The 23,153-nt window shown below is 41.8% G+C and overlaps 1 protein-coding gene across 1 annotated transcript in view; it reads right to left on the minus strand.

Moving 5' to 3' along the window:
* LOC146358384 (von Willebrand factor D and EGF domain-containing protein-like) overlaps nucleotides 1-23,153 on the minus strand; it is a 431,792-nt gene that overhangs the window by 119,617 nt on the left and 289,022 nt on the right. The window contains 3 exon segments of the mRNA XM_084809588.1: nucleotides 2,409-2,504; nucleotides 4,589-4,684; nucleotides 5,793-5,888. Coding sequence (XP_084665714.1) covers nucleotides 2,409-2,504; nucleotides 4,589-4,684; nucleotides 5,793-5,888 — 288 coding nt within the window.

Genomic DNA, 23,153 nt, shown 5'->3' on the forward strand with positions numbered 1-23,153 from the left:
ATCCGGTCATAGTCCCCTCCTCTGCCTGTCCATATATGGCGGTGTTTGTATTTCCCTCCTGTCCAATCACAGCTTTCGATGGCCCCATGTCTTCTTCCGGCTACTGATCACATAGCTTCCTCAGCAGCCCCCATTTCCTCAGCAACAAGCAAAGGGCTGGATGTGCGTGTGCTTGTCTGATCTCAGAAGCTAAGTGGGATTGGCCCCGGTCAGTTGTTGGATGGGCGACTGCCTGGGAATCAGGCTTCCTGCACTGAGCAGGGGGTTATTCTATCCCTTCAAATGAGATTAAGTTTTACCCCTTCCTATCCCCTACTCCGGATGTTGTTGTTTGGCTTCTCCGTGATGTTTTTTTTTTTTTCTAATTCTGGCATGATCTTTGAAGCTTCAAAGTTGTGAATCTTTGGTCGCCCATCCAACTACTGACCGGGGCCAACCCTGCTTAGCATCCGAGATCAGACAGGTACGCGCAGGAAAACAGCAGGAAAACAGCACAGCACTTGAGTGTGAACCGAGCTCGTGCATTCAATGAAGCACTGCAATGGGGAAAATGGGTGAGTGTGAATAATCACATTTTAATGCGAAAGCATTTAACCCAATGGGACACTGAATTCATTGCGGTGGCAGGTGCAACATAGATCGGCCTATGGATATGTGATGTCTTTCTTTTCAGTTTGAATGATTTTCGCTTCTGAGGAAGCCTGTTGTGAGACAGGAGTATATCTGGATTCCTGTAAAAACTGAATGCCACAACTTCCACAGCACAGTTCTTCCAGCTGCTATTAATTACTGTTCGCCAGCTTTATCTACATTTTGTAATTCTGTTTGTATTGTGCTGTTACTTTTGTGGTCCTTTTTTGTACACACACAGTTTTTTTGTCCCCTTGAATTACAGTATTATGTAATTTATACTTGTGTGTTCCAGTTGTGTGCAGTTTAGAATTCCTGGGTTTGGTTTTGTTATAACTAGTGCCCTTTGTACTAGTCAGTTTTGTTTTGTGTTTGTCTTCGGTCATGATGGAGGTGTGGCAGTACTGGAAAAAGGTTAGTCATGAAGCACTACTAAGGGCCAGATTCAGGGATCCTGAGGGCCTCCTGGCCTCACTGGAAAGTGGTCAGGCAGCAGCACTATCTGCAGTTCAGCATTTCAGCAATTAATTAATTGTTACATCTGTATTCCATCTTTTACATTTATATCCCGCCGCGGCTTGTTGTATTGTGCAAACTCGACGAGGGTGGGTTGTTGGCGTGGTTAACAACCCATTGAAAACCCATGGGCTGTTTTAGGGGCTTGGGTGGTTTGTTAACCATGCCAACAACCCACTCTCACTGGGTTTGCACAATATGACAGGCCAGGGCCTGAACAGGCAACCTGTCATGGCTTAAACAAGCAACAACGAGCTGCGGCAATTGTACAGATCTGGTCAATGAGATCATGTGTATGATCATATAAAGATGGCTTTTTTCAGTGTCCGAAAAATGCACAGATCAACATAGATAATGCAGAGGAGGGAAATATGCCAATGAGCTGAAATAACTGAAAGCTATGGCAAACTGTGCATGTTTTATTATTCCAGAAATAATTTTCCTAGTTAAACCATTATGTAGGAGGAGTGGAACGCAGGGCAGAGCAAAACACAGAAATTATAAAAGAATGGAACAGGTTATATACCACAACATGTCTAGTCTTTGAAACAGCTATAACACATTGACCAGGAAGGAATTATGGATTGTTGCAATGGCCTAAAAACTCTCCCAGTAAATGTGTTACAAGTGTTCAGAATGCTAAAAGTCTTGTGATTAGATTAGATTAGACTAGATTAGATTAGGAGAAAAATATTGCATTTGTAACCCACAATTTATATCACATATCCAAAAGCGGGGGGGGGGGAGACCCTTCGAGGTCGGTTTCTGTGGGTGTAAAAGCAAATAAGTTAGTGAGAGTTCAGCTCCTGGATGGGAAAGCAGCAAAGTGGGTTATACTGTGCCCTTCTCATTTACACTGAATTTAGATTAATGCGGGTGAGTATCAGGCTCTTTCGTATAACTGGAATACTAGGATGTGGAATAACAAATGCTATCTTCTATAATGTGTGACATTTTGCTGACATATACTTTGAAGTTCAGTTAATTACAAATTACAAATCTGCTTGTAGTGGTACGCTCAATATATTTTTCACACATTCCACTTTGTTGTTAAAAATAGTATAGAACAATTTAAAACTATAATACCAGTTCAGTTAAAATATTATACACATGATCAAAATAATATGCCATCCAAATGGTATAGGATTTATTTTGGATGAAATCGTAACATGCGTGGATGTAATAAATAATTGGTGAAGACAAGAAATAATTGGGGGAGGGTGGTATATTTGTGTCATTCGACTTATACTGTACCAGCTTACCAGACTGACACTGAGGTCCAAAGAAACCATATGGACAAGCACATGTATTTGGTCGGATGCAGGTCCCACCATTTAGACAAACAGGATTACAAACAGCTGTACAGAAAAGAAAAGAAATCCTTTATTTAAAGGGAGACACCCCGCCCCCCGGCTTTTAATAAAAAAATGAAGTACTTGTTTTAAACAGGGCCACAATGGAAAAGTACACCTAAGTCAAAATTGGATTGTGAGAATCAAGATGATTTTCTCCCTCTACCAGCACTATGCTTTATTTAATATTGGTTTTGCAATCTTTCTCCTAGACCAATGTGTATTTCTAAGGGAGTTTCAGACAACCGTGGGGTTTTTTTTTGGGGGGGGGCACTGTGGAAGTAAGACAGCTGGCTAACTGTGGGAAGCCCACAAACAGGACATGAGTGCAATAGCACACTCCTGCTCATGTTCCCCAGCAACTGGTGTCCATAGGCACACTGCCCCTGATACTGAAGGTAGCATAGAGCCATCAGGACTAGTAGCTACTGTTAGCCTTATCCTCCATAATGCTATTGATCACAGCATAAGATGTCTGCATTGTATTTGCTGTAAAGAATTTGAGGAGTCTGTCAAGAAAATCTATAAAGCATTTAAACTAGCATTTGTGTGTACAAGTCATCTCGGCCTCCCTGACTTCAACAGGACAAAAACACCTTAAGGGAAAGCTGGCTTGTTTTATTGGTTTGTGGATCAAATGGGCGTGTTTATAAATAAGCATTTCAAGGTTTGTGCTGTGATCTGAACAAATCTATAGGCTGTTCTATAGGAGGCAGTAGCTTGTATGAATGTAATTAATTAGGCATACAGAATTGTCCCCTGCAATCAATGAGCATTATATGTAGCCAAAATAAATAAAAATCTTGAGGGGAAAAAAAAAACATCCAGCACAATCCAGAGAAAATTAGATGCAGCTAATTGCCATTGAAACCAATTGGTCTGAAATACATAAATACAAATGTGTGCCTAATTTCCTCTGGATTACATGATGAAGATGTACAATTCATTCAGACTATTATTATAGAAAATATCTGAATGGGCTGGGACAGAGTGCAATCTTAGTCCAAGATGCCAGAGATATAACCATGATTCACACAAACTGATCAGTTCATGTGCTCAGCTCCATGCTAGAACCATAGGCTACAATCCTCAAAATCTCCAGGGTTAGTGTATTTCAGCTTCCATTGCATTTTAGTTGCATGATAATACCAGTTATAAAAATAACTTGGAAAGAGTCATCCTGCTTGTCCAGGGTCCAGCATCTCTGGTTGTGGAAGATTGCTTTCCTGAGTAGCCACAGAGCCAGCCCAACCACTATATTTGTGCTATGATTTGATTTCTCATTGCATGTCAATCAGAAAGTGAAGTATGGCACCCTTCTTATTACATCATGTATCAGAACTGTCATATATGGTTCTATCAATTTGTCATCTATCAGTGCAGCCCACCATTTGTATGTTGTGGCCTGCCAAATGCTTAATAACCAAAGCAGGTGGTATCAGCAGGCAGAAGAAACAGAAGGTTTATATTGCATTTATTTAGGACATTTAAATCCCACCTTTCTTCCATTATGGAACTCAAGGTGGCAGATATGAGGTTTGCATATGGCCTCTCATCCAGGGACTGACCAGACCTAGACTGGCTTAGCTTAGCAAGATGGATCATGTCCTCTCAGACCATTTCCTAGGACCACAGTTTTTATTGAGTCATTTATAGGGTGCCATAAATGGCTTGTGGGTTCCATTTGGCTTGGTGCATCACATGTTGTACAGACTTGCCATATATACCTTTCAAAGGGCAGATCAAAGTTATTGCTTAGGAACACAGGAAACTCCCTTATAAGCAAGTACAGATCAACAGTCCATATAGCTCAGTGTTGTCTGTATTGACTGGCTATTGCTTTCCAGGGTTTCAGGCAGGAGTCTTTCCCAGCCTACTTTTTCAGTCTACTGAGCAAATTTGCGCAAATTAGGAAATTTGCACAAATTGAACTGGGAATCAGGAACAAGATGAATGTGAGCATGTGTTTGATAATTTGTGAATATTTTGGCGGATGTGTCCTAATGCTTGCATTCAAGGCTTCAAACAGGGCATACTCACATGTTTTGTGAGCAAAAATGAACGTCTCATACACCTATGTACATGCTTACCTGTCTCACACAAAGGGCTGCTCCATCCGGGTTTGCATTCACATTGATCTGGCGCCACACATTTTCCCCCATTGTGACAATGCCGATTACATAGCACTGAAAAACAAATCAGGACAAGGTTCATTGTGCAAATTATTAGCACCTGAATGTTTGCTTTAAATTATGCCAATAATCGAAACCAAGAAAGGTTACTTGAGATTTTTTCAAGCATTTTGCGACTAAACTGACATTCAGATGTTTTGTAACCCCTTCCTTTCTTTTCTACAGAATTACAGGCTCTTTTGAAAGGATTTATACAGACTTTAAAAAAAAATAGTCCAGCTATATCAGTGCGGAGATTAAAACAAAAATCCATCAAAGGCAATTCATTTAGGATTCAAATGCAGAGCAAAAAGTTCCATTTATAAAACTGTAATATATGTTTGCTATTCATCTATAATTTGAGTAGCTTTAAAGGGAGTTTTTTTAAAAAAATATATTGAAGATATATATTGAGCATAGTTTGCTACCTTTATGAAACAATAGCTTGAATTTTAATGGCAATGTCCCCCTTTTATATTCTATGAATATTAATGCATTCACTTGCATAGCCTTGAATTTCACACGCATTACCATAAACAAAGCTTCTTCTACTATCAGTGCTGTTACACAGCAAATGTTGATAAAGATGTGCATAATTTTTATAATACTCTTGGAAAGCACAGCATGAGGAGTGAAGGTGTTATTCACTCGTCAATATATTTTTAAATATCAAATACACCTATATGATGACTTTTCTGTTGAAATCTAGGCTACATTTGGTCAAAAATATAGAGATGACCCAGCCCCCCCCCTCAAAAAGAGGGGGGGACTTGGGGCAGAATCCAGTATTGCACAATCAGACATCTGCTCGAGCAACAGGACTTCTTCCTTCTGCAGCCACTGCTCCAGATTGTCTCCCAAGCCTCTGGAGCAGATTTTGAGATTGGGGGTGGGGTGGGTGGAGGGAGGGAGGGAGGGAGGGAGGGAGGGCGGAGGTAGAATTGCCACCTCACTGTTCCACTTACAGAAGCAGTTCCATGAGTGTACGGACTTAATTAGATTCTCCCTTTTTCTTTCTTTCTTTCTTTCTTTCTTTCTTTCTTTCTTTCTTTTTTTTGCATCTCTCATATTACTTATTACCTATCTAAAATGTGGAAAGACTTTATAAAAATAATATACATACGTGTTTCACATCTAGGACCAACAAATCCATAGACACACGAACAGATATTCTGAATGATGCATGTTCCGCCATTCTCACATGGTGGATCACAAAATGCTACATAAAAGTACAGAAAAACAGATAATTCAATTTGATATCACATGACAGGTTAGCTATATTCAGGATCCTGGCCTGTATTCTTCCATTGTCATATAGCATATTCCTGTGTTCTATGGCTATATATATAAAAATATTTTTAAGGTGAGGTGACTTGTGGTCCAGTTCCAAGATTTGTGGTAACAATCAAATAAATGTTAAGATGGGAGACTGTCAATAGCTGTATCAAAATCATAGTATTTTAAGGTTATGCCAGTACTGTACAGGCATTATGGCAGTGTTAAATAGTGTTCATAGAATCATAGGGTTGGAAGGGGTCTACATGACCATCGAGTCCAGCCCCCTGCTCAATCCAGGAAGCCTGATTCCCTGCCCAGGCAGCGTCCCATCCAAGTACTAACCAGGGCTGATCCTGCTTAGCTTCCGAGATCAGACGAGATCGGGCGTATCCAGCCCTTTGCTTGTTCAGATTGTTAGAAATGAAGATCCATAGACCCTTTAAACAAAAGTAGGTATCTCATTGACAACAGTAGAAGTACTATTGGAGGAACAATACTCAGCCCCCTAACCTCTATGGGTTGAGTGAAGGTCTGAAGAGGACCAGACTGTATTTGTGGAGGCTCTTCCATGCAATATTGGGGCTCTTGATCATGTGAATAATCCTCCATATGAATAATCCTCCATGATTACAACTAGCTCCCCCTTCAGACCTTTGCTCAATATCTGGAGCTTGCGCGATGTCACATGTGGGCACAGCAGCATGACTCTGCTTTCCTTTAGTTGTGTGGAGACTCTTCATGTAAACAACATGTGAAGGAGGCTTAGGTGTTGTTGGAATCAGAAGCATTGGTGCTGGGAATGGCACAGGGGTCCCAAATTGTGGCCAAGATCCACTAAGACCTTGGATGCTCCTAAATATGTGGAGAGGAAGTGCTGCACCAGAGGAAGCAGATGGATGAAAATAGAAGTGGGGTCTCTTACATATGCAATAGGTTGTAGGGGGGGACTATAAAAGGTCTTCATGACCATGATATCCAAGAATCTAGGAGATCGCAGGATTGCTTGATCAAACAATATGTTGGATATATCAGATAAAGATTTACTCAAGAAGCCTTGCAACGTAATCTATTTGTTTTCAAGGCTCATCTGGCGAGATTCTATTTTTTCTCAAGTTTCTTGTGCCTGGACTTTATTTCCAATGTTGAGGTCCTTCAGATCATTAATATTCAACCACCTTAGGAAGTGTACCAATCTGTTTTAAGGGATAAATCCAGTTCGGATGTAATTTTGTTCTTGCAAAGATACTTGGTTTCTGCATATTGATCAATGTAGTTGTTCTGTGACTCTAAATGAATTAGTACAAACCTTTGAAGCTTTGAATTGCAATGTTTTGATTAGTTACACCCAAAGTTTTTGTAACAACAACACTAACAAATTTAGCATTTTTACCTTTAAATGTAAGCATGTAATATAATAATGAAGGTAAGCAAAAAGTCAACTAATTTGTCTTATATGGCCATGGCTGCAACCATTTTATGAAGTGACATAGCCAGTCATTTGGGGGGGAAATCTGGAAATCTTAGCTATTTAATAAAACAATGAGTGTCACATTGTCCCTGTGATACATACAGTTCACAAAAGTCATATATATATATATATAAAATCTTTGTGAGTCACCTTTATCTTTTTATTGTATCTTGAATTGTGAAGGGCACAGCATTTTTACACTTCTTGTGCCAAGTCACATTATGTATTATTTTATATACTTGTACCGAATATGGATTAAAAGAAGTCTTCTGCTTGTTAGGAAGCAGGAGTTGAAAAGTGAACATCCTGGTTACAGAAAACATAAGAAAGATATATAAAAGTTATCTAGCAAGTTTTCCCCAGTAATAGAAATATAGTGTGCTAAATGGCTTTCTAAAGTCTGTTGACGTCTCATCTCTGACAATTTCATTTTTCCTCACAAACTTTCCACAATTGATTTTAAAAAATCATATTTTTATTCAGATGTTCTTATATTGGCTGAAAGAGTAATAAGGAAAACACTACTTGAGCAAATGTACAGTTTTACTGCAAAAACATATATTGAGCTAAAGTTTAGCTCACCATATCAATAATTCTGTGCTTATTGAGCATACTAATTTTTGTGGACTATAGAATATCAGTGAGTGATGATGAGGCCACCACCATGTCTGAGTTCTCTTTCTTTAGGTGAGATCCCACAAATTGCCTCCATATCTGGGCAGGCAGCCACATCTCTTGCAAGACCAATGGAGAATCCAGTATACTGTCTTCTGAGAATATGGGGTGGTTGTTATTGTTGTTATATTTATACCACATTCAAGGAAGTACAAATAACATAAAAGGAAAAGGGTTAAGAAGGAAAACAATAATACAGAAGTACTGGCAGCTAAATGGCAAAGAAATTAAGTAATGTCAGTCTCCTCTTTGCCCCTTGAAACCTTATCCTCAACCCCTAGTTGATATTGTAGGTTAAAGGTATAGCTGAGGATGGTTCCAGCGAAAACATACCCCATACAAAACACTTTTCAGTCAGTTACAGCACAGATAAGCCTACTTAAATGCCCTTCCCCACCACAAACAGCATTCCAGCCCAGATGTAGTGCTCAATTACATTCAAAAGCCTTCGGTTCCATTTGACATACATGCATCAGTTTCTGTTTTCAAACACTTAAAAACTAAAATCAATCCATCAATCATGTTTGTCAAATGATATAAAACCAATGTTAGAAAGAGCATGAACTCCCATCTTTGCTGCTATCTTCTGTCTCTGGGTCAACATGCTACTGTCCATTCAGACTTACCCTAAAACCCTGGATTTCTCCATCATTTTGTATGGACCATCTCATATCCATCCCAGGGGAGAAAGAAAGAAAAAAAGAAAAAGAAGTTCTAAATAAAGGCAATTCTATGTCCGAACAGTGGTGTGACTTAGAGTAGAATTCCTTATCTCTGTCTGCTCAACTGCTATCAGCATTCTGTAAGTCCTAGAAATTCATATCTTTTTCAGGCTCTTTCAAGGATGTTAAAATATTCATTTTCTTTTATTTGACCAAGTTATATGCTTCTCTGTATTTAGGGAAGCCCCTGAGTATGAATAAACCACAAACTTATTTTCGGGTGGTCTCACTTTGCTTCCAGTCCGAACTGATAGGTGCTCAGCCTTCCCAACCTTGCTATTAGAGGGAACGATATGGATTGTCATGTAATTCACACTGAGGAACTATGAAAAGGATGCACTTTAGGTTTAAAAGTGTGGAGAAACATTGAGGTCTATGCCATTTACATTGAGGTAAATCTACACATCTTTTAAATGGCTTCAAAACTTATCTATCATCCATCCATCCATCCATCCATCCATCCATCCCTCTCTCTCTTTCTCTTTTAACAGCATCCTGCTATATTCTTTACAGGTCTCTCCCTAATAACCACTTGGACACTCTAAAAAATCAATGTGGTGGCTCTCCCTCTATTTTGGCATTTAGAAATACAAGCAGCTTCAATTCCATCCATTTAAATATAGATTTATGACCAAAACTCTAGATGAACAGAAATTAAACAGCCTATGCAAAATTCAACTTGTTATTCTGAGTGCTTTCCAGTGAAGGTGAAGCTACATTCAGTTTTTTTACATCACCTAATTAAACAATTAAGTGAGAAGCAACCTGTTTCGAAGAGATCTCATTAGAGAGTTTCATATAATTACTGATCACAGTCCCATCAAGTGCTGTTGCCATACAATCACTTTTTAAAATGGATGTACATCACTCAGGAGTGGTGTTTGGTGGATAATAGCCATAGTAAATTATTTATCAACATCTAGCATAATTACACGATCAAATAAAGCCTCATGTTTTGAGCCAGTGGACAAGCCTTGTGAGTTTCAATGTTTTAACTGTATGAGATAATTCAAGGAGGTACTCTAGATTATGTGGTTTATGGACTGCAGCCTTTAATAATAGCTAACGCAACTATAGCAAATGGATGGCAGCTTTTGTACAATAGAGGCTGATGTTCCTAATAAACTTGAGTAATATAAGTATATTCTATACTGTCACGATTTTTTAAGAGTGATATTAGGCAGTGTAGCCTTTGGAGGCAGAGGAGGTCAAAGCTGTCATGAATACAGGTGAGAAGTGTAAGTTTCATTTGATTAAGACATTTGAATTTATTACTGAAATTTAAACTACTGAACCACTTTATCTCAGACATGAAAAGTTATCTCATTTTAATCTTCCTTTGGGCAACATAGCTACTGTCATAATCTTTCTATGTCTGGATATTTGATTGTAAATATGCCACCACATGGTATACATCTTGGGGAAGGGGAAGAATTATGAACAAATCCAATTATTTTTGCATGTAATGATAACAAGCTAATTGTTTTCTCATCACCAGCTTTACTTGTGACTTTTGCCATATTCCGCCATCACACAGAAAAGCATTTATTTCCTGGGTTCTATGGTTCTCCAAAGGCCTCATATGTCAAGAACATTACTATTTTTAGAACTACTAAGTTCTTCAGAATTGAATTGCGTTGGTGGTGGTGAGTGCTGGTGATGTTGTACTTAAAGATTAGCTCAGCTTCTGGCAAGAGCAACAAAACATACAAAGCAAAAAGATTATGTTAACCAAATCTCCGTTGATAAAGTGCACTTTTTGAAATAAAAGCAACAAACTCCACCCAAGCTATCAAAATGTCCACCCATTTACACTCTGTCTAAGAAAATTTCTCTCAGGGAAGGATGCTACATTGTGCTTAAAAGCAGCACTTGAAGCAGGAGAAAAGGGGAAGTTGGATGGTTTCAAGGGGGCAAAAACTGACATGAGATGGTTAGGTCAGACTCACTTCTGTCTAGCTGGATGCTTATAGGTCCACCTGAACAGTTGTGGAATGGCTCCCACCCCCCTTGAACACCACTTAAAAGAGTGTTCCATTTGTGCTTTCTTCAGTTCTGCAGGAACGAAATAGATAAGCACTTCATATAATATCAAGAAAATAGTAACACTTTGACTGAATTTTGCTAATACACCACATGTACACCATATTCGGGTGCATTGTACCGTATATCAGATTTCCCTCATGAGAATCCTGTGTGAGTAGGTGAGTCATGACTCCGCTGGCTGCCTGCCACTGATTTCAGACATCATCCACACAATTAGCAATTGCATGATTTTTTTTTTTTTTAAGTGTAAACAGCAGGCATAGGGAGCCGAATCCAGAATAGAAATGCCTCCAAATCAGATTGGGACCTTATCATGGATTAGAGGGGTTTTTTTTTAACCCTTTGCACCTTGCCGTGGTCCCGATCTGGATTGCCTGCTTCTTGCATCTGGAGGAAATCTCCCACTGGTTTTGGAAGTTTTCCTCCCAATGCAAATAAGAAGCGGGGGGACAATCCATACTAGGGATGCAAAGGGTTAAAAAGAACCCTAACCCATGACAGGGTCCCATTCTGGTTAATAAACCCTTCCCCCCTCCCAAGTCAGGATCCTAATCTGGACTGGTGGAGACCCTTTTATTCACTCTCACTCTCACTCCCAGTCTTTATTCTAGCCAGTCTTGACCGAGGCAGATGAGTGCTTAGCAGATCACTGGAGATATTAAAACCAAAATTTTAAATCCAAGGGTAATGAGCATGTTATTGAAATCAAACTCCATCTGTAGGAGTATACCATGTGCTTTTGAATGATCCCTTGTGCATATAGATCAGCTGAGCAGTCTTGGATCTTTTTGCTAGAAGGGGCATATAACACGCAACAGCAGTTGCTTTTAAGACAGAATAACAGGAAAACCTGTGGAGGGCTGTTGGGCATTTCAGTCAATCACTTCTATAGTCTTTTTATGAAGTGGCACCATCTCATGAAATTGATCATCTTGTAAAGTTTGTGAAAAATGTATAATGAAAGATGTTACTGAAAAAACACTGTGTAAATATGCATTGTTTGTTGTTTGTGATGGTGGCACCATATTTATTTTAAAGGAGATGAAAAATCTGAAAGCCTTTTCCACCACATTATCATTCATTTTATACACAGGGCCAGTCAATGTTAGGGGCCAGTCAACTTCAGTTAGTGCAAAATTTGGCTGCCAGAAGAATTTTAACTGGTACAGCCAGATTTGTTCACATCACTCCAGTATTAAAAAATAGGTCTGGTTGCCTGTTCATTTCTGGGGCCAATTCAAGAAATGGCACTTTCATTTAAACCTGTAAATGGCTTGGGCTAGGGATGTCGCAAATGCCCGACTTAGTCTGGGATGCTGGTCCCACACCCGTCCCCCAGATGCTGCTCACTGAGCTCCAGGGTGCTGACGGACCTGGCTGACGAGTGCCCTTGAGCTTGGTGAGCGGTTGGGAACAGTCTGGACTTGTTGCTGTGCACGCCTCAAACACTCTCACTATCTCCTCCTTACAAGCAAGAGATGGCTAGTGGCTGGAGGCCTCCTGCGCCAAGGCCTCCTCCTGCCCGGCCGGCTGTCACGGAAGCTTCTTTGACAGCTGACTGGGCAGGGCAGGGCCTTGGCTGGTGCCCCAGCTGCTAGCCATCTCCTGCTTGCGAGGAGGAGATGGCTAGCAGCTGGGGCATGTGAGCCAACCCCCGCAGTCAAGCCCTTGTGTGCACAAAGGCTTGACTTCCGGAGTCCTCGGCTGGGCAGCTGGGGTCTGTGTAGCCCATATAAGCTATAAGCCGTGTAGCCTATAGAAATATGCACATTTTTGTGATCACTTTCAGTGGCGTTCATGAAAATTGACATGTTTGTGTATACGTGAAAGGGGCCATGAATAGCCCATATACGCAAGATTACAGGTGTAATAATGCCTGTAATCTTGCGTATATGGGCTGTTCATGGCCCCCTTTTGTGTTTATATACATACAGTACATGCATTTTTGCATATTTCATGAGTGTCATTTTTTCTTAAAATAAGAATGGTGAGTGCGGGTGGCTCAGCGAGTGCAGGGGGCAAGCACAAGTTCGGGGGTGTGTGAGCAGGGGCAGGGGCTCAGTGGGCACCTGGTGAAATGGGGGGCGCCCGTCCATCCCTACTCGGGGCTTACTTGAAGGAGCACCTTGTCTCATATCAGCTTGTTACACTATGGTGGGATGTGGGGGAGGGCCTTCTCTGCTGTGACACCCTGGTTGTGGAATGCCCTCGCCTTGGAGGCCCAATTAGTGCCTACATTGATTTCATTTCAGCGCCAAATTAAAACATAGCTTTTCACCAAAGCCTTTCAAGGCTAACTGAATTCCTTAAAGTTGCACATTGTTTTAAGTGTTTTATTGTTTTAGATTTCTAATTGGTATTAGCTTGCTTAATGGTTTAATATGCTTTTAGCTGTTTAATTTTTTTATTGTTTTATACTGTTTAAATTTATTTTATCTGTTCGCTGCCCTGAGATCTTAATGATATAGGGTGGGTTACAAATGAAATAAATAAATAAACAAACAAATAAATAAATGTCTTAAATCTTCCACCTAACGCCAAGTGCTTTCCTTATTGGAAGTGCTTTATACCATCACAAAGAAGAGGTCTTTCTCAACTCACAAAGGAGAACAGGCCCCAGCTTTGGAATGCCCTCTGTAAAGAGGTATGCCTGGTACTTTAATTGATATAATTTTAACTGGTATAATCCCTCAGCCAGCCTCAACATTTTAATGTGCTGTTTTTATTATGGTTATCTGATGTTAGTGTCTTATTACATTGTATTATGTTTTGAATAATTTATTATCTGCACTGTTGAACACTGCCCTGGAACCTGATTTCATGAAGGGTGTGTGCGTGCGTGTCTAGAAATGTTTTCAATAAATAAATAAAATCTATGCACTGAGATCTGGTATGCCAGTTTGCCTCTGAAATCGATAGTATGCATGACTGTATGTTAAAAAACACTCATGTCTGTGGGTAAAGTAATTTCTCCACCATTCCTTTCAAAAGCATGGCAACCATGGGCATTGAAAGGGCATGCATACTTATTGCTGCTGGTGCTGCCTCCTGTCCACAGCCATTCCTATCCAGTCGACCTATCTGGTCATGGCCTATCCACAGTAGGTCATAGGCCATGACTTACACAGTTGTGGTATACCCTTCCAACAACTTTTCCTTCCTAAGCATCAGCAGGGATCGCACCAGCAGGTGGGCATGTCTTCATTTATCTCCTTCATTCAGCAGCTCTGCAAGCATCACCAGGTGACAGACTACTGTAATGCGCTATACATGGGGCTGCCTTTGAAGATGGTTCAGAAACTCCAGCTTGTGTAGAATGAAGCTGCTGGAGTATTGGTGGGGGCATGGCGATTCGATCACATAATGTCTATACTGCACCAACTGCACTGTCTACCAGTGTATTTCTGAGCGCAATTCAAAGTGCTGGTTTTGACCTTTAAAGCCTTAAATGGTTTCAGACCAATTACTTGAAGGACTGCCTTCACTCATATCAGCCTGCCCACACTTTAAGATCAGGAAGTGAGGCCCTTCCAATTTGCCCACCCATGAGAGCAGTAAGGTGGGTGACCACAAGTGAGAGGGCCTTCTCTGCCCCACACCTTTGGAACAAGCTGCCATCGGAGGTCCACCATGCTCTGTCATTGCAGGCTTTTAAGAAGGCCTTGAAAATATATTACTTTACCTTGGTCTTCTCTTAACAGCTGCTTTGTTACTGTTACTGCTGTTATCACTATTGCTGGTTTTACTGTAGTTTTTATTGTTTTATGTTTTCACCCTTTAATATTTTAACTGTTTTCATGTATTTTATTGCTGTAAGCCACCTAGGGAGGGCTTCTGCCCTGAAAGGTGGCCAAGAAATGTTTTAAATAATAATAATAATAAAATACAATAAAAGACCCCTTTGTCCACCATGACTGAGCCTCCAGGTAGCATTGAAGTTGCTGGAAAGAATGGATGAAGCCAGTTCCTTCTCTTTCCAGAGGTCATTTGGAACAGGGAACACATCTCATTTACTGACTCAATTGGGCAAAAGGGTGCACTGCACTATGGCATGTTTCTTGCCTCGCCTTAGTCTCCTCTCAGGTGGGCTTTTATTGTGAGGTATTAACTAGCTGAAGTTGGCTAATTGGCTCATTACTTTAACAGACAGATCAGTGTAGATGTGGAAAAACACCAGAACTAGATGAAGTAAGGGAAGTCACCAGGGAGAGCCAAATAAGCTGGCAAGAGCAGGACACTCACTGGACTGCAACAGCTCAGGAGTGAGACTGGTGTCTTCTGAAAAGCTTCAGCTCACCTCTGTCATAGACATTTTTCAGAGAAAGTTTCTGAGATTGTTCTTTTCCTCACTCTTCCCCTAGAAAAAGAAGGCCACTCTCCAAATGTTCTCCACCTTTTCCCCTTCCACAATGCCCTGGAATGACATTACATCCAGGCATTGTGGAGAATGCAGAACTGAGGCCGGATGGCCCCCTTCCCCTTGAAGGAGAGCAGCAGCAGCGACAAGAACAGCAAAAAAAAAAAAAAAAAAACTCAGCAAGAAGCAGAAGCAGAGGCAGTAGCAGCTGTGCTACCACCACTGCTAATGGTGACTCCCAGCTCCAACAGACTGTTCGAATTTCTCTGCCCTCTGGAGAATTTTGGTGAAGTGGTCCATCCAGTTTCTCCAAAAATAAGGTGGAGAATTCTGAGAGGCCATTTGTGCACCACTCTAGCTATGATAGTGAAGATATGGTATAGCCAAAAGGGCTGCAGGCAATCTACCTTATACCTACTACATGTCCCTGAAATGAGAATGAATGAGAAGCAGGTGTAGCATCAGGGTGAGCTGAATTGTGCCAGGAGGACATATCAGCTGGCTGTCCATGAGTGTCCCTGGGCATCTCATCATTATATCTACCCCTCCATGCAGGTCTTATTAGCTAGTTAGTCCTTTTCATTTCATGAGGTTCTGACCTGATTAATCCCAGCTGTTAGTAGCATCCACCCCTTTATTTCCGCTATCAATGTCCTCTTTGGGTTTGCTTTTGCATCCTTCCCTCTTCCATGCACAAGTAATTGTGGAGACAAGATCAGCCCATTTTGGGATGCTGTTCTTCTAGTTCTACTCTTCGTAGCATAAAACTGGAGGGAAGGGAGAGAGAGATAAGGAGAACCAATGGCATGAGAAAGGGAAGAAGGGTGGAATTAAAAAGTAACATGTATTAATGGAAATCGTTGCTAGCACAGAAAGCTGAAAGAAAGTGTGAAAAGAAGAATTCGAATTGTGGACTGGAATTTCTGTTACCAGTGGGAATGGATCAATTTATATGAGCCCTGGTATTTCTTACTCTGAAGATCAATTGCTACACTGGGGAATATTTTGTGGGGTGGATGGATGAGCAGAGTATTTATTGAATGTATGTGCCTGATTGGACTCTGATTTTGTTTTTCTACACTTCTATGAACTTTGAACTTTTAGAGGCCAGGGAATTATTTTAATTGTGTAGAAGGTTGATACTGAGGATGGTTGATGGATTGTCTTTATGTTAGAAGACTGGACTTTTGTTCAGTTGCGAATACGTTTTGAAGATCATGGATTTCACACTATGTGGAAGATCAATGGCTAAATTTGGTGGTGGGGGGACATTAGTGTGTGGGTGAAATATTTATTGAATGTGTGTGCTGGTTTTGCCAATTGTGTTGTTTTTCTGCAGATCTGTGAATGCTGAGCATTCAGAGGTCAGGAATCGATCTGTTATTTTCCTGTAGTAATTTTAACAAACATTAAATTACCCTTGTGGTTTGAGCATAAAAGAAATGTACAAATAAAAAAGTCTGTATAGACTTGTGGAGGATAGGAATGTCAACAGTTTTTACTCCAGATGGTTGCAAAGGCTGTCACTAGTATTTTAAAAAGCAGACTTATACTTCCTAATCTAAAACAACAACAACAATGAATAAACAAGTGAGTTATAGCATCCCCACCTCTAACTTGCTTTCTGTATCTCTACCAATGTCCACATAGGAGAGGAAAAATCTCAGTACTCTGATTTCTCCTCTTTTTCAATCTATGCTACTTAGAAAGAAATACTTTACCTCCCTGCTCATTTCCATAGCTGTCAACAGGGCTGACCATAGGATAAATCATACCCTGGGAGAAGAGATGGGATGGTGCTTGTGCCTGGACTCCCCCCTGCTTGCGTGTCTGGGCTGCACCCGCTGAGCTACTGCCTGCATCCCCCCCCCCACTCACGAGCCACCAGGACCTACCTGGATAGGGATGTACGAAAGTCACTTACCTTTCCACGGATTATGTTGATGATGGGGGGGAGGTGTTCCGTCCCTCCCCCTGGAATCCTCGACGGGGGGGAGGCGATCCGTTCCTCCCCCCTGGAATCCTCCACGGCTGGCTGTGCTCTGCGGCAGCTCCGCGGAGCAGCCGGCCAGGCCCAGGCCAGAGCCGTCTGCAGCCAGATTTCCGGCCGCAGAGGGCTCTGGGTAAAAAAACAAAAAAAACAAAACTGCATACGCAATTGGCGGCGGCTACGGCCGCCGCCATTTGCGTTCCTTATTTTTGGCCATCTTAGTCTATGTAAATATTTACATAGTAAATGGATACTACGTAAATATTTACGTAGGCTAAAACGGCGAATCAAAAAGGGACGCAAATAGCGCCCGCTACGCTATTTGCGTTCCCCTTTATTTTTGCCGTCATAGTCTATGTAAATATTTACGTAGACTAAGACGGCCAAAAATAAGGAACGCAAATGGCGGCAGCCGTAGCCGCCGCCATTTGCGTACGCATTTTTTTTTTTTTACCCAGCCATGATAGGCTACGTAAATCTTTACGTAGCCTATCACGTCTTGTAAAAAAACCCAAACGAACGACAAGACTGCAAATGGCGGCGGCCGGTTGGAAAACCAGCTGCTGCAGCCGCTGCAGCCGCCGCACCTGCCGCCGGAGCCGCCACCCCCCGGAACATCCGCCCCAGGTAAGTCTCGTCCCGGGGGAGGATCCGCGGGGGGGCAGGGGGGTGGCAGGCCGTTCCACCACGGAGTTCGGGGGCTGAATGCACTGGCATTCGGCCTCACTGAGATCCGTGGTGGAATTCTTGACATCCCTATACCTGGAGCTGTTCCTGAGCACCTGTGGTTGCCGTTGTCAGGAGCGCTCTGGCGGCTTCTCCCAGTAGATTCCAATAGCCAACACAAGACACAATAGGGATGGGGGAGAATTTCTCCCTGAAACTTTGGGGGGCCGAGTGCCAACGCATTCGGCCCCCCGAAATCGGCGGTGAAATTCTCCACCCCCGCCCCCCCCTGGGATGGGACTTGCCTTTCACGAATGTCCCTCCCGGCGGCAGGTCCTGGCGGTGGTTTGTCGGGTCTTCGTCAGGGGTGGGGGCGGCAGCCAGTCTTTCGACCAGCTGCCGCCGCCGCCATTACAAGGAAAGTAAAAAAAAAACAAAAAAACCCGTGATAGGCTACGTAACGATTAACGTAGCCTATCACGGCTAGATTTGCAAAGTCAGCTATTTGCGTTGCCCTTATTTTCACCATAGTCTACGTAAATCTTTACGTAGACTACAGGGACCAAATAAGGAACGCAAATGGCGGCTCCCTATGGGGGCCGCCATTTGCATACGCGCTTTTTTTTTTCCAAAGTCACCCGTGATAGGCTACGTGACGATTTACGTAGCCTATCATGGCTGACTTTGGAAATCTAGCCGTGATAGGCTACGTTAATCGTTATGTAGCCTATCACGGGGGTGGTTTTTTTTTTTTTTTTTGCGGCCGTGTAGACGGGGTGCTTCTACCCGGCCTGAATTTCGCCGGCAAGGGATGGGGCGCCTCCCGCCCGGCCTGAATTTCGGCCAGGCGAGGCGGGGCGCCTCCCCCCCCTCGCATGAACTTCAGGGGGAGAAGCGAAGCACCTCCCCCACACCGCGAAGCAAGCTTCGAGGACCGGTAAGGGACTTTCGTCCATCCCTAGGAGGAATCTCTGCCAGGTGCTGAGCCTGTGAGGGATGAGCTGGCCCCTCTCCCATGGATAGCTGTTCCTCCTCAGAATCCGAACTGCTCTGAGGCTCTCTGGGCTCAGTTTCCACTCTGACAGCCGTAGCCACCATTTTTATTTTATTTTTTGCAAAATGGCAATTCGGAAACTTCCATAAATGTAATATTGCACACACAGTGGCCATAAAGTCCCCATCTATGCAATATTACAGGTATAAATGGGCCATGTGGAGGGGGGGCACAAGCAGGTCTGGGGGCGCACAAGTGGGGGAAGCAGCTGGATGGGCACCTGGAGAACCCAGATGGGGAGCATCCATCCATCCCTAGCAAGGAATGCTTCTAGTCCCTCCCTCACCCCATAGTCAGTTTTGCAGGGCCACCCAGAGGATTTATGGGGCCTGGTGCCAGTGTGATGTCGATCAAGAATGACATTGCTCAAAACCGTGATCTCTCAGCCACTGTGCTGCAGTTTGCACATGCCAAAGTTCAAAAAAGCCACATTCTGAGCAGTGGCAGTGAGTGCACTATGCAACACAGCAGCACTATCACAGGTTTTACTTAAAATGTTTTTAGTTTTCTAGCAGTTCCCATCTTTTAGTAAGCATTCTTTATTTTAGAATATCCATTATTTGTATCTTTAAAAATAACGAAGGAGAGTTATAAATAAAAAAGTTATCCAGCTGACCTCTTACAGCTCATGGCTTTATTTTATTATTATTTATACAGTGCTTATAGTGTTCACAGTATCTGTAGTGCTAAGTGCTCGGTAACATTGCCTCAAAGTAAAGCTGTGTTCCACTGATTTTTACCTAGGGCAAATTACATCAATGTGGAACTGAAAAAGAAACATACTTTAAAGCTAATTGAAGGAAGATCATTTTTGTAGTTTGTACCCAAACAACCTGTAGAACCTTGAAAGAAAGGTTACAGACACTTACTTTCTGCCACCCTAGCTCACTGCAGACAATACATTCAAAAACCACAGCCACTGAGCTCAGCTTGGAGTTCCCCTCAGCTCAGCTTGGTGCCGCCCTCAGCTTGGCACCCCGGGGAACTGCCCAGCTTGCCCACCCCTAAGGCCTGCCCTGGCTGTCAATAAGTGGTGACTCCACACCATTGCTTTTTACAATCAGTTGGAAGCAAAATTAAAACAGGGATTCCACACAATAGTGTTAATGGCCAGAATTGTTCTACCCACAGGTAGGGATAGATGAATCTGTCAGTTTTGCTTTCCTCCACATTTTAAAATCTCAAATTATTTGCATCCCATTTCTGAAGAAATTTGAAAAGTTTGGCAAGTGCTTATCAAACAATGAACCAAACTAAATTCTCACCCATCTGCACCAGCCAAATTCAATAGGTACAGCTATTCCCAGCATGGAGAAAAGCATGTTGTACCTACCTATGATTTAGCTGTTGAAGAAGAAGAGCCTGTCAGAAAAAAAACAGGTGGCAGCGACCCTAACTCAGCACTTCCAACGTGGTTGAATAAGCAGGGATTCAAATCTAGAATTTTAAGAGCTCAGCACTCAAAGCCCTCTATCAGGATGGATAGACCTGTCAGTTTCTCTTGCTCCCACATTCAACTTTTAATTTTTTTTTTTAAAAATCACAAAATCATTTCTTTCCCATTTATGAAGAAATTTGTGATTTTTGGTAAGTTCTAATTAAATAAACAAACCAAACAAAATTCTCACCTATCCCTATGCTGATGTAAATTTCATTTAGCAGAGGTCCCCAGTAACTTCAAATTAAACCTTTTTATATGCAGATGTGGCCAGTTTTATTAGTGCCTGTTAAACTTGGCTGAGGAAGCAATGAATAATTTCCCTGTGAATTGCTTCATGTCAGTTTCTTCTCCCAGGATGGGACAGCTATAAATAGTGCTATTTCACTATTTTTTAAAAAACAAGGAAAAGAAAAGAAGAGAGAGGAAATCAGGAATTAAATATGCTGTGGAAAAGAAGCTGTCATGGGACAATTCACAGAGAGGTTATTCAAGGAGAAATTATGAATGAATATAGCCTTGTACTTTTTCACTCACTAGTCATAGGCAAGCAAAAACTGTCTGCATGCAGGAAAGTGAGTGGAATGGAATTCCATGGAAGTGAGTGACCAGGTTGGTGGGGGAAGGACAGAGGTTCCATCCCCTCTCTGTGCCCATTACAGAAACCAAAGAGGCTGCCAGAAACGGGAACTCCCCTCTTCCACACCTAGCATAGAAATGCAGTGGGCTGTTAGAAGATGCACAGCACTTTCTGTCCTTCCTCTGCTAGCCCCCGCAGGCTAGTAAAAATTGTTGTAGGCTAGTAACTTTCGGGGGCTTATTTAAAAGGCTGCTCTAATCCTCCCAGCCAGAATCCATAGGAAGCAATAAAACCAAATGAAACTGCAAAAATGAAGTGCTTAAAGGAACACATGGCCCGAACAGCCTTAATAATACTTTGTCCACACTTGATATGGAGGCCAGATGTCAAATCATTACAATCCCATCATGGTAATGCTATATCAGTCTTGCGCATTTATACCTTGTAGGACAGGACACATAATGACATTTGTTGCAGTATATTGGATAATGTGGAATAAAAAGCAGGAAATAACACTACAAAAGCAATATATCGAATGTGTAATGTGCCCCAACAGTTATCGGTGCACTTCAATATGGCTATAATACAGTAGTGTAGATCTAGCCTGAGCTGCAACAACAAAAAACACCTGGTGCTACAAACCCATTCTGAAGAAACACAGGAAGAACACTGGAAGTCAAGGATACGGAAATGATGCCATGGATGCTGTGTAAAAACTGGTAAACAAAGAATGGCAATTCCAAAGAAAAGGGCTAGTATGGAAGCACCTGTTATTGTATCTGGACAACACAAACACCAGTTCACCTAACATCACTCCACCAAAACTCCTCAGTATATTCTGGAAGCTGGAATAGCTTCTGTGATTCATTCCTGTCCAGTGTGGAGGAAGCAATAAAAACTCAGAACCTTTTTGAATCAGAAAACTTTGGATGTGAGGCAAATCTAGTATAACCTCTGGGCTGCACTAAATCCCCCTCACACACACCTGATGATCTCAATTCAGGGCTCAATGTATTTTATTATCTTTGCCTTGTCTAGATCAAAGGGCTGCACATCACAGAAAAAAAGAAGCCCTTAGATCCAGCAACGTAATGCCCCAAATACTCCAAATACATCTTCGGAGGTCTTTCTTCAGGTGGCCCCAGTAAGCGACATGCAATGGTTGAGAGCTGCCTATTAGGCAACTAATACATGTTAGAAAAAAATAAAAAATGAATGAATATTTATGCCTGCTGCCCCCTTTATGCTCTTTTCAGGGGCAAGTGAAGACCTTTTTATTTGTCCAGGCTTTTAAAACTGTGTACTGTTAATCCATTACATTTTAGATCTGCTGTGTATTTTTAATGATGTAGTTCTATCTTATAATACTGTTTTGCTTGCTGCCATAGAAAATGTTATGTTGATTTTTTAATTGTTTGATATATCGGTTCTTGATTTGTACTGTGCTTTAATGTTTTATTGTTGTAAGCTGACACTGTTGTCGGGTGGCATACACAAACTTAAAATAAATAAAAAGCCTGGGCTTGAACAGGATCTTCATGCGTGGGGAGCAATATAGTGCAGTCCAGAGCTTACAAGAGGTGTGATTTAGTGCAGTGAGGAAAGGTGTTTTTACTTTTTGTTACTTTTCTTGCAGCTGGATGCTACGGTTCTCCATTGCAGGTTGAAAGGCTCAAATCAATCCAGCAAGGAAAGTTAGTAAAACACAGCCCTTGCATTTGTCTGGTGTGCACAGTAAAAGTGTTTAAATGAGATGGTGCCTGTGCGGGACGACACATCTGTGAACAAGTGTTTCACCTCTGCCTTGTGTCACATCTGAATTAGGTTTAAGTGGCAACATTCCAAGTCCTTTAACAAGATTGATTTTTCCATGTATGTGTTGCTTTATCTCTTTACCACAGCCATCTCATTCAAACCTAAAGATATTAAGAACTTGGGTTTCTTCTGAGCTTTCTGCATAATTTGTTTTCTGTCCATGTGGGTATTATGCTTACAGGGGAAACAGTATGATCCCCAGGTCTATATGAGAGATGGTAGCAAGCCTTCATGGGTGGTATTACTGTCATTTTTTTTGCGTCCTGACGGGATGAGTCTGCAATTTTCATGGCAGGAAGAAACATCAGTAGCTTGGAGTACAATAAATAATATCTCAGACAAATTTAGCAGTGAGAAGCATTTGGTGAGACTCCTGGGCAGTAACTGGCAGAGGC

The sequence above is a fragment of the Heloderma suspectum genome, chromosome 1, assembly GCF_057233095.1.
Source record: "Heloderma suspectum isolate Gila_16-S chromosome 1, 16-S_ref, whole genome shotgun sequence".
NCBI classification, from domain to species: domain Eukaryota; kingdom Metazoa; phylum Chordata; class Lepidosauria; order Squamata; family Helodermatidae; genus Heloderma; species Heloderma suspectum.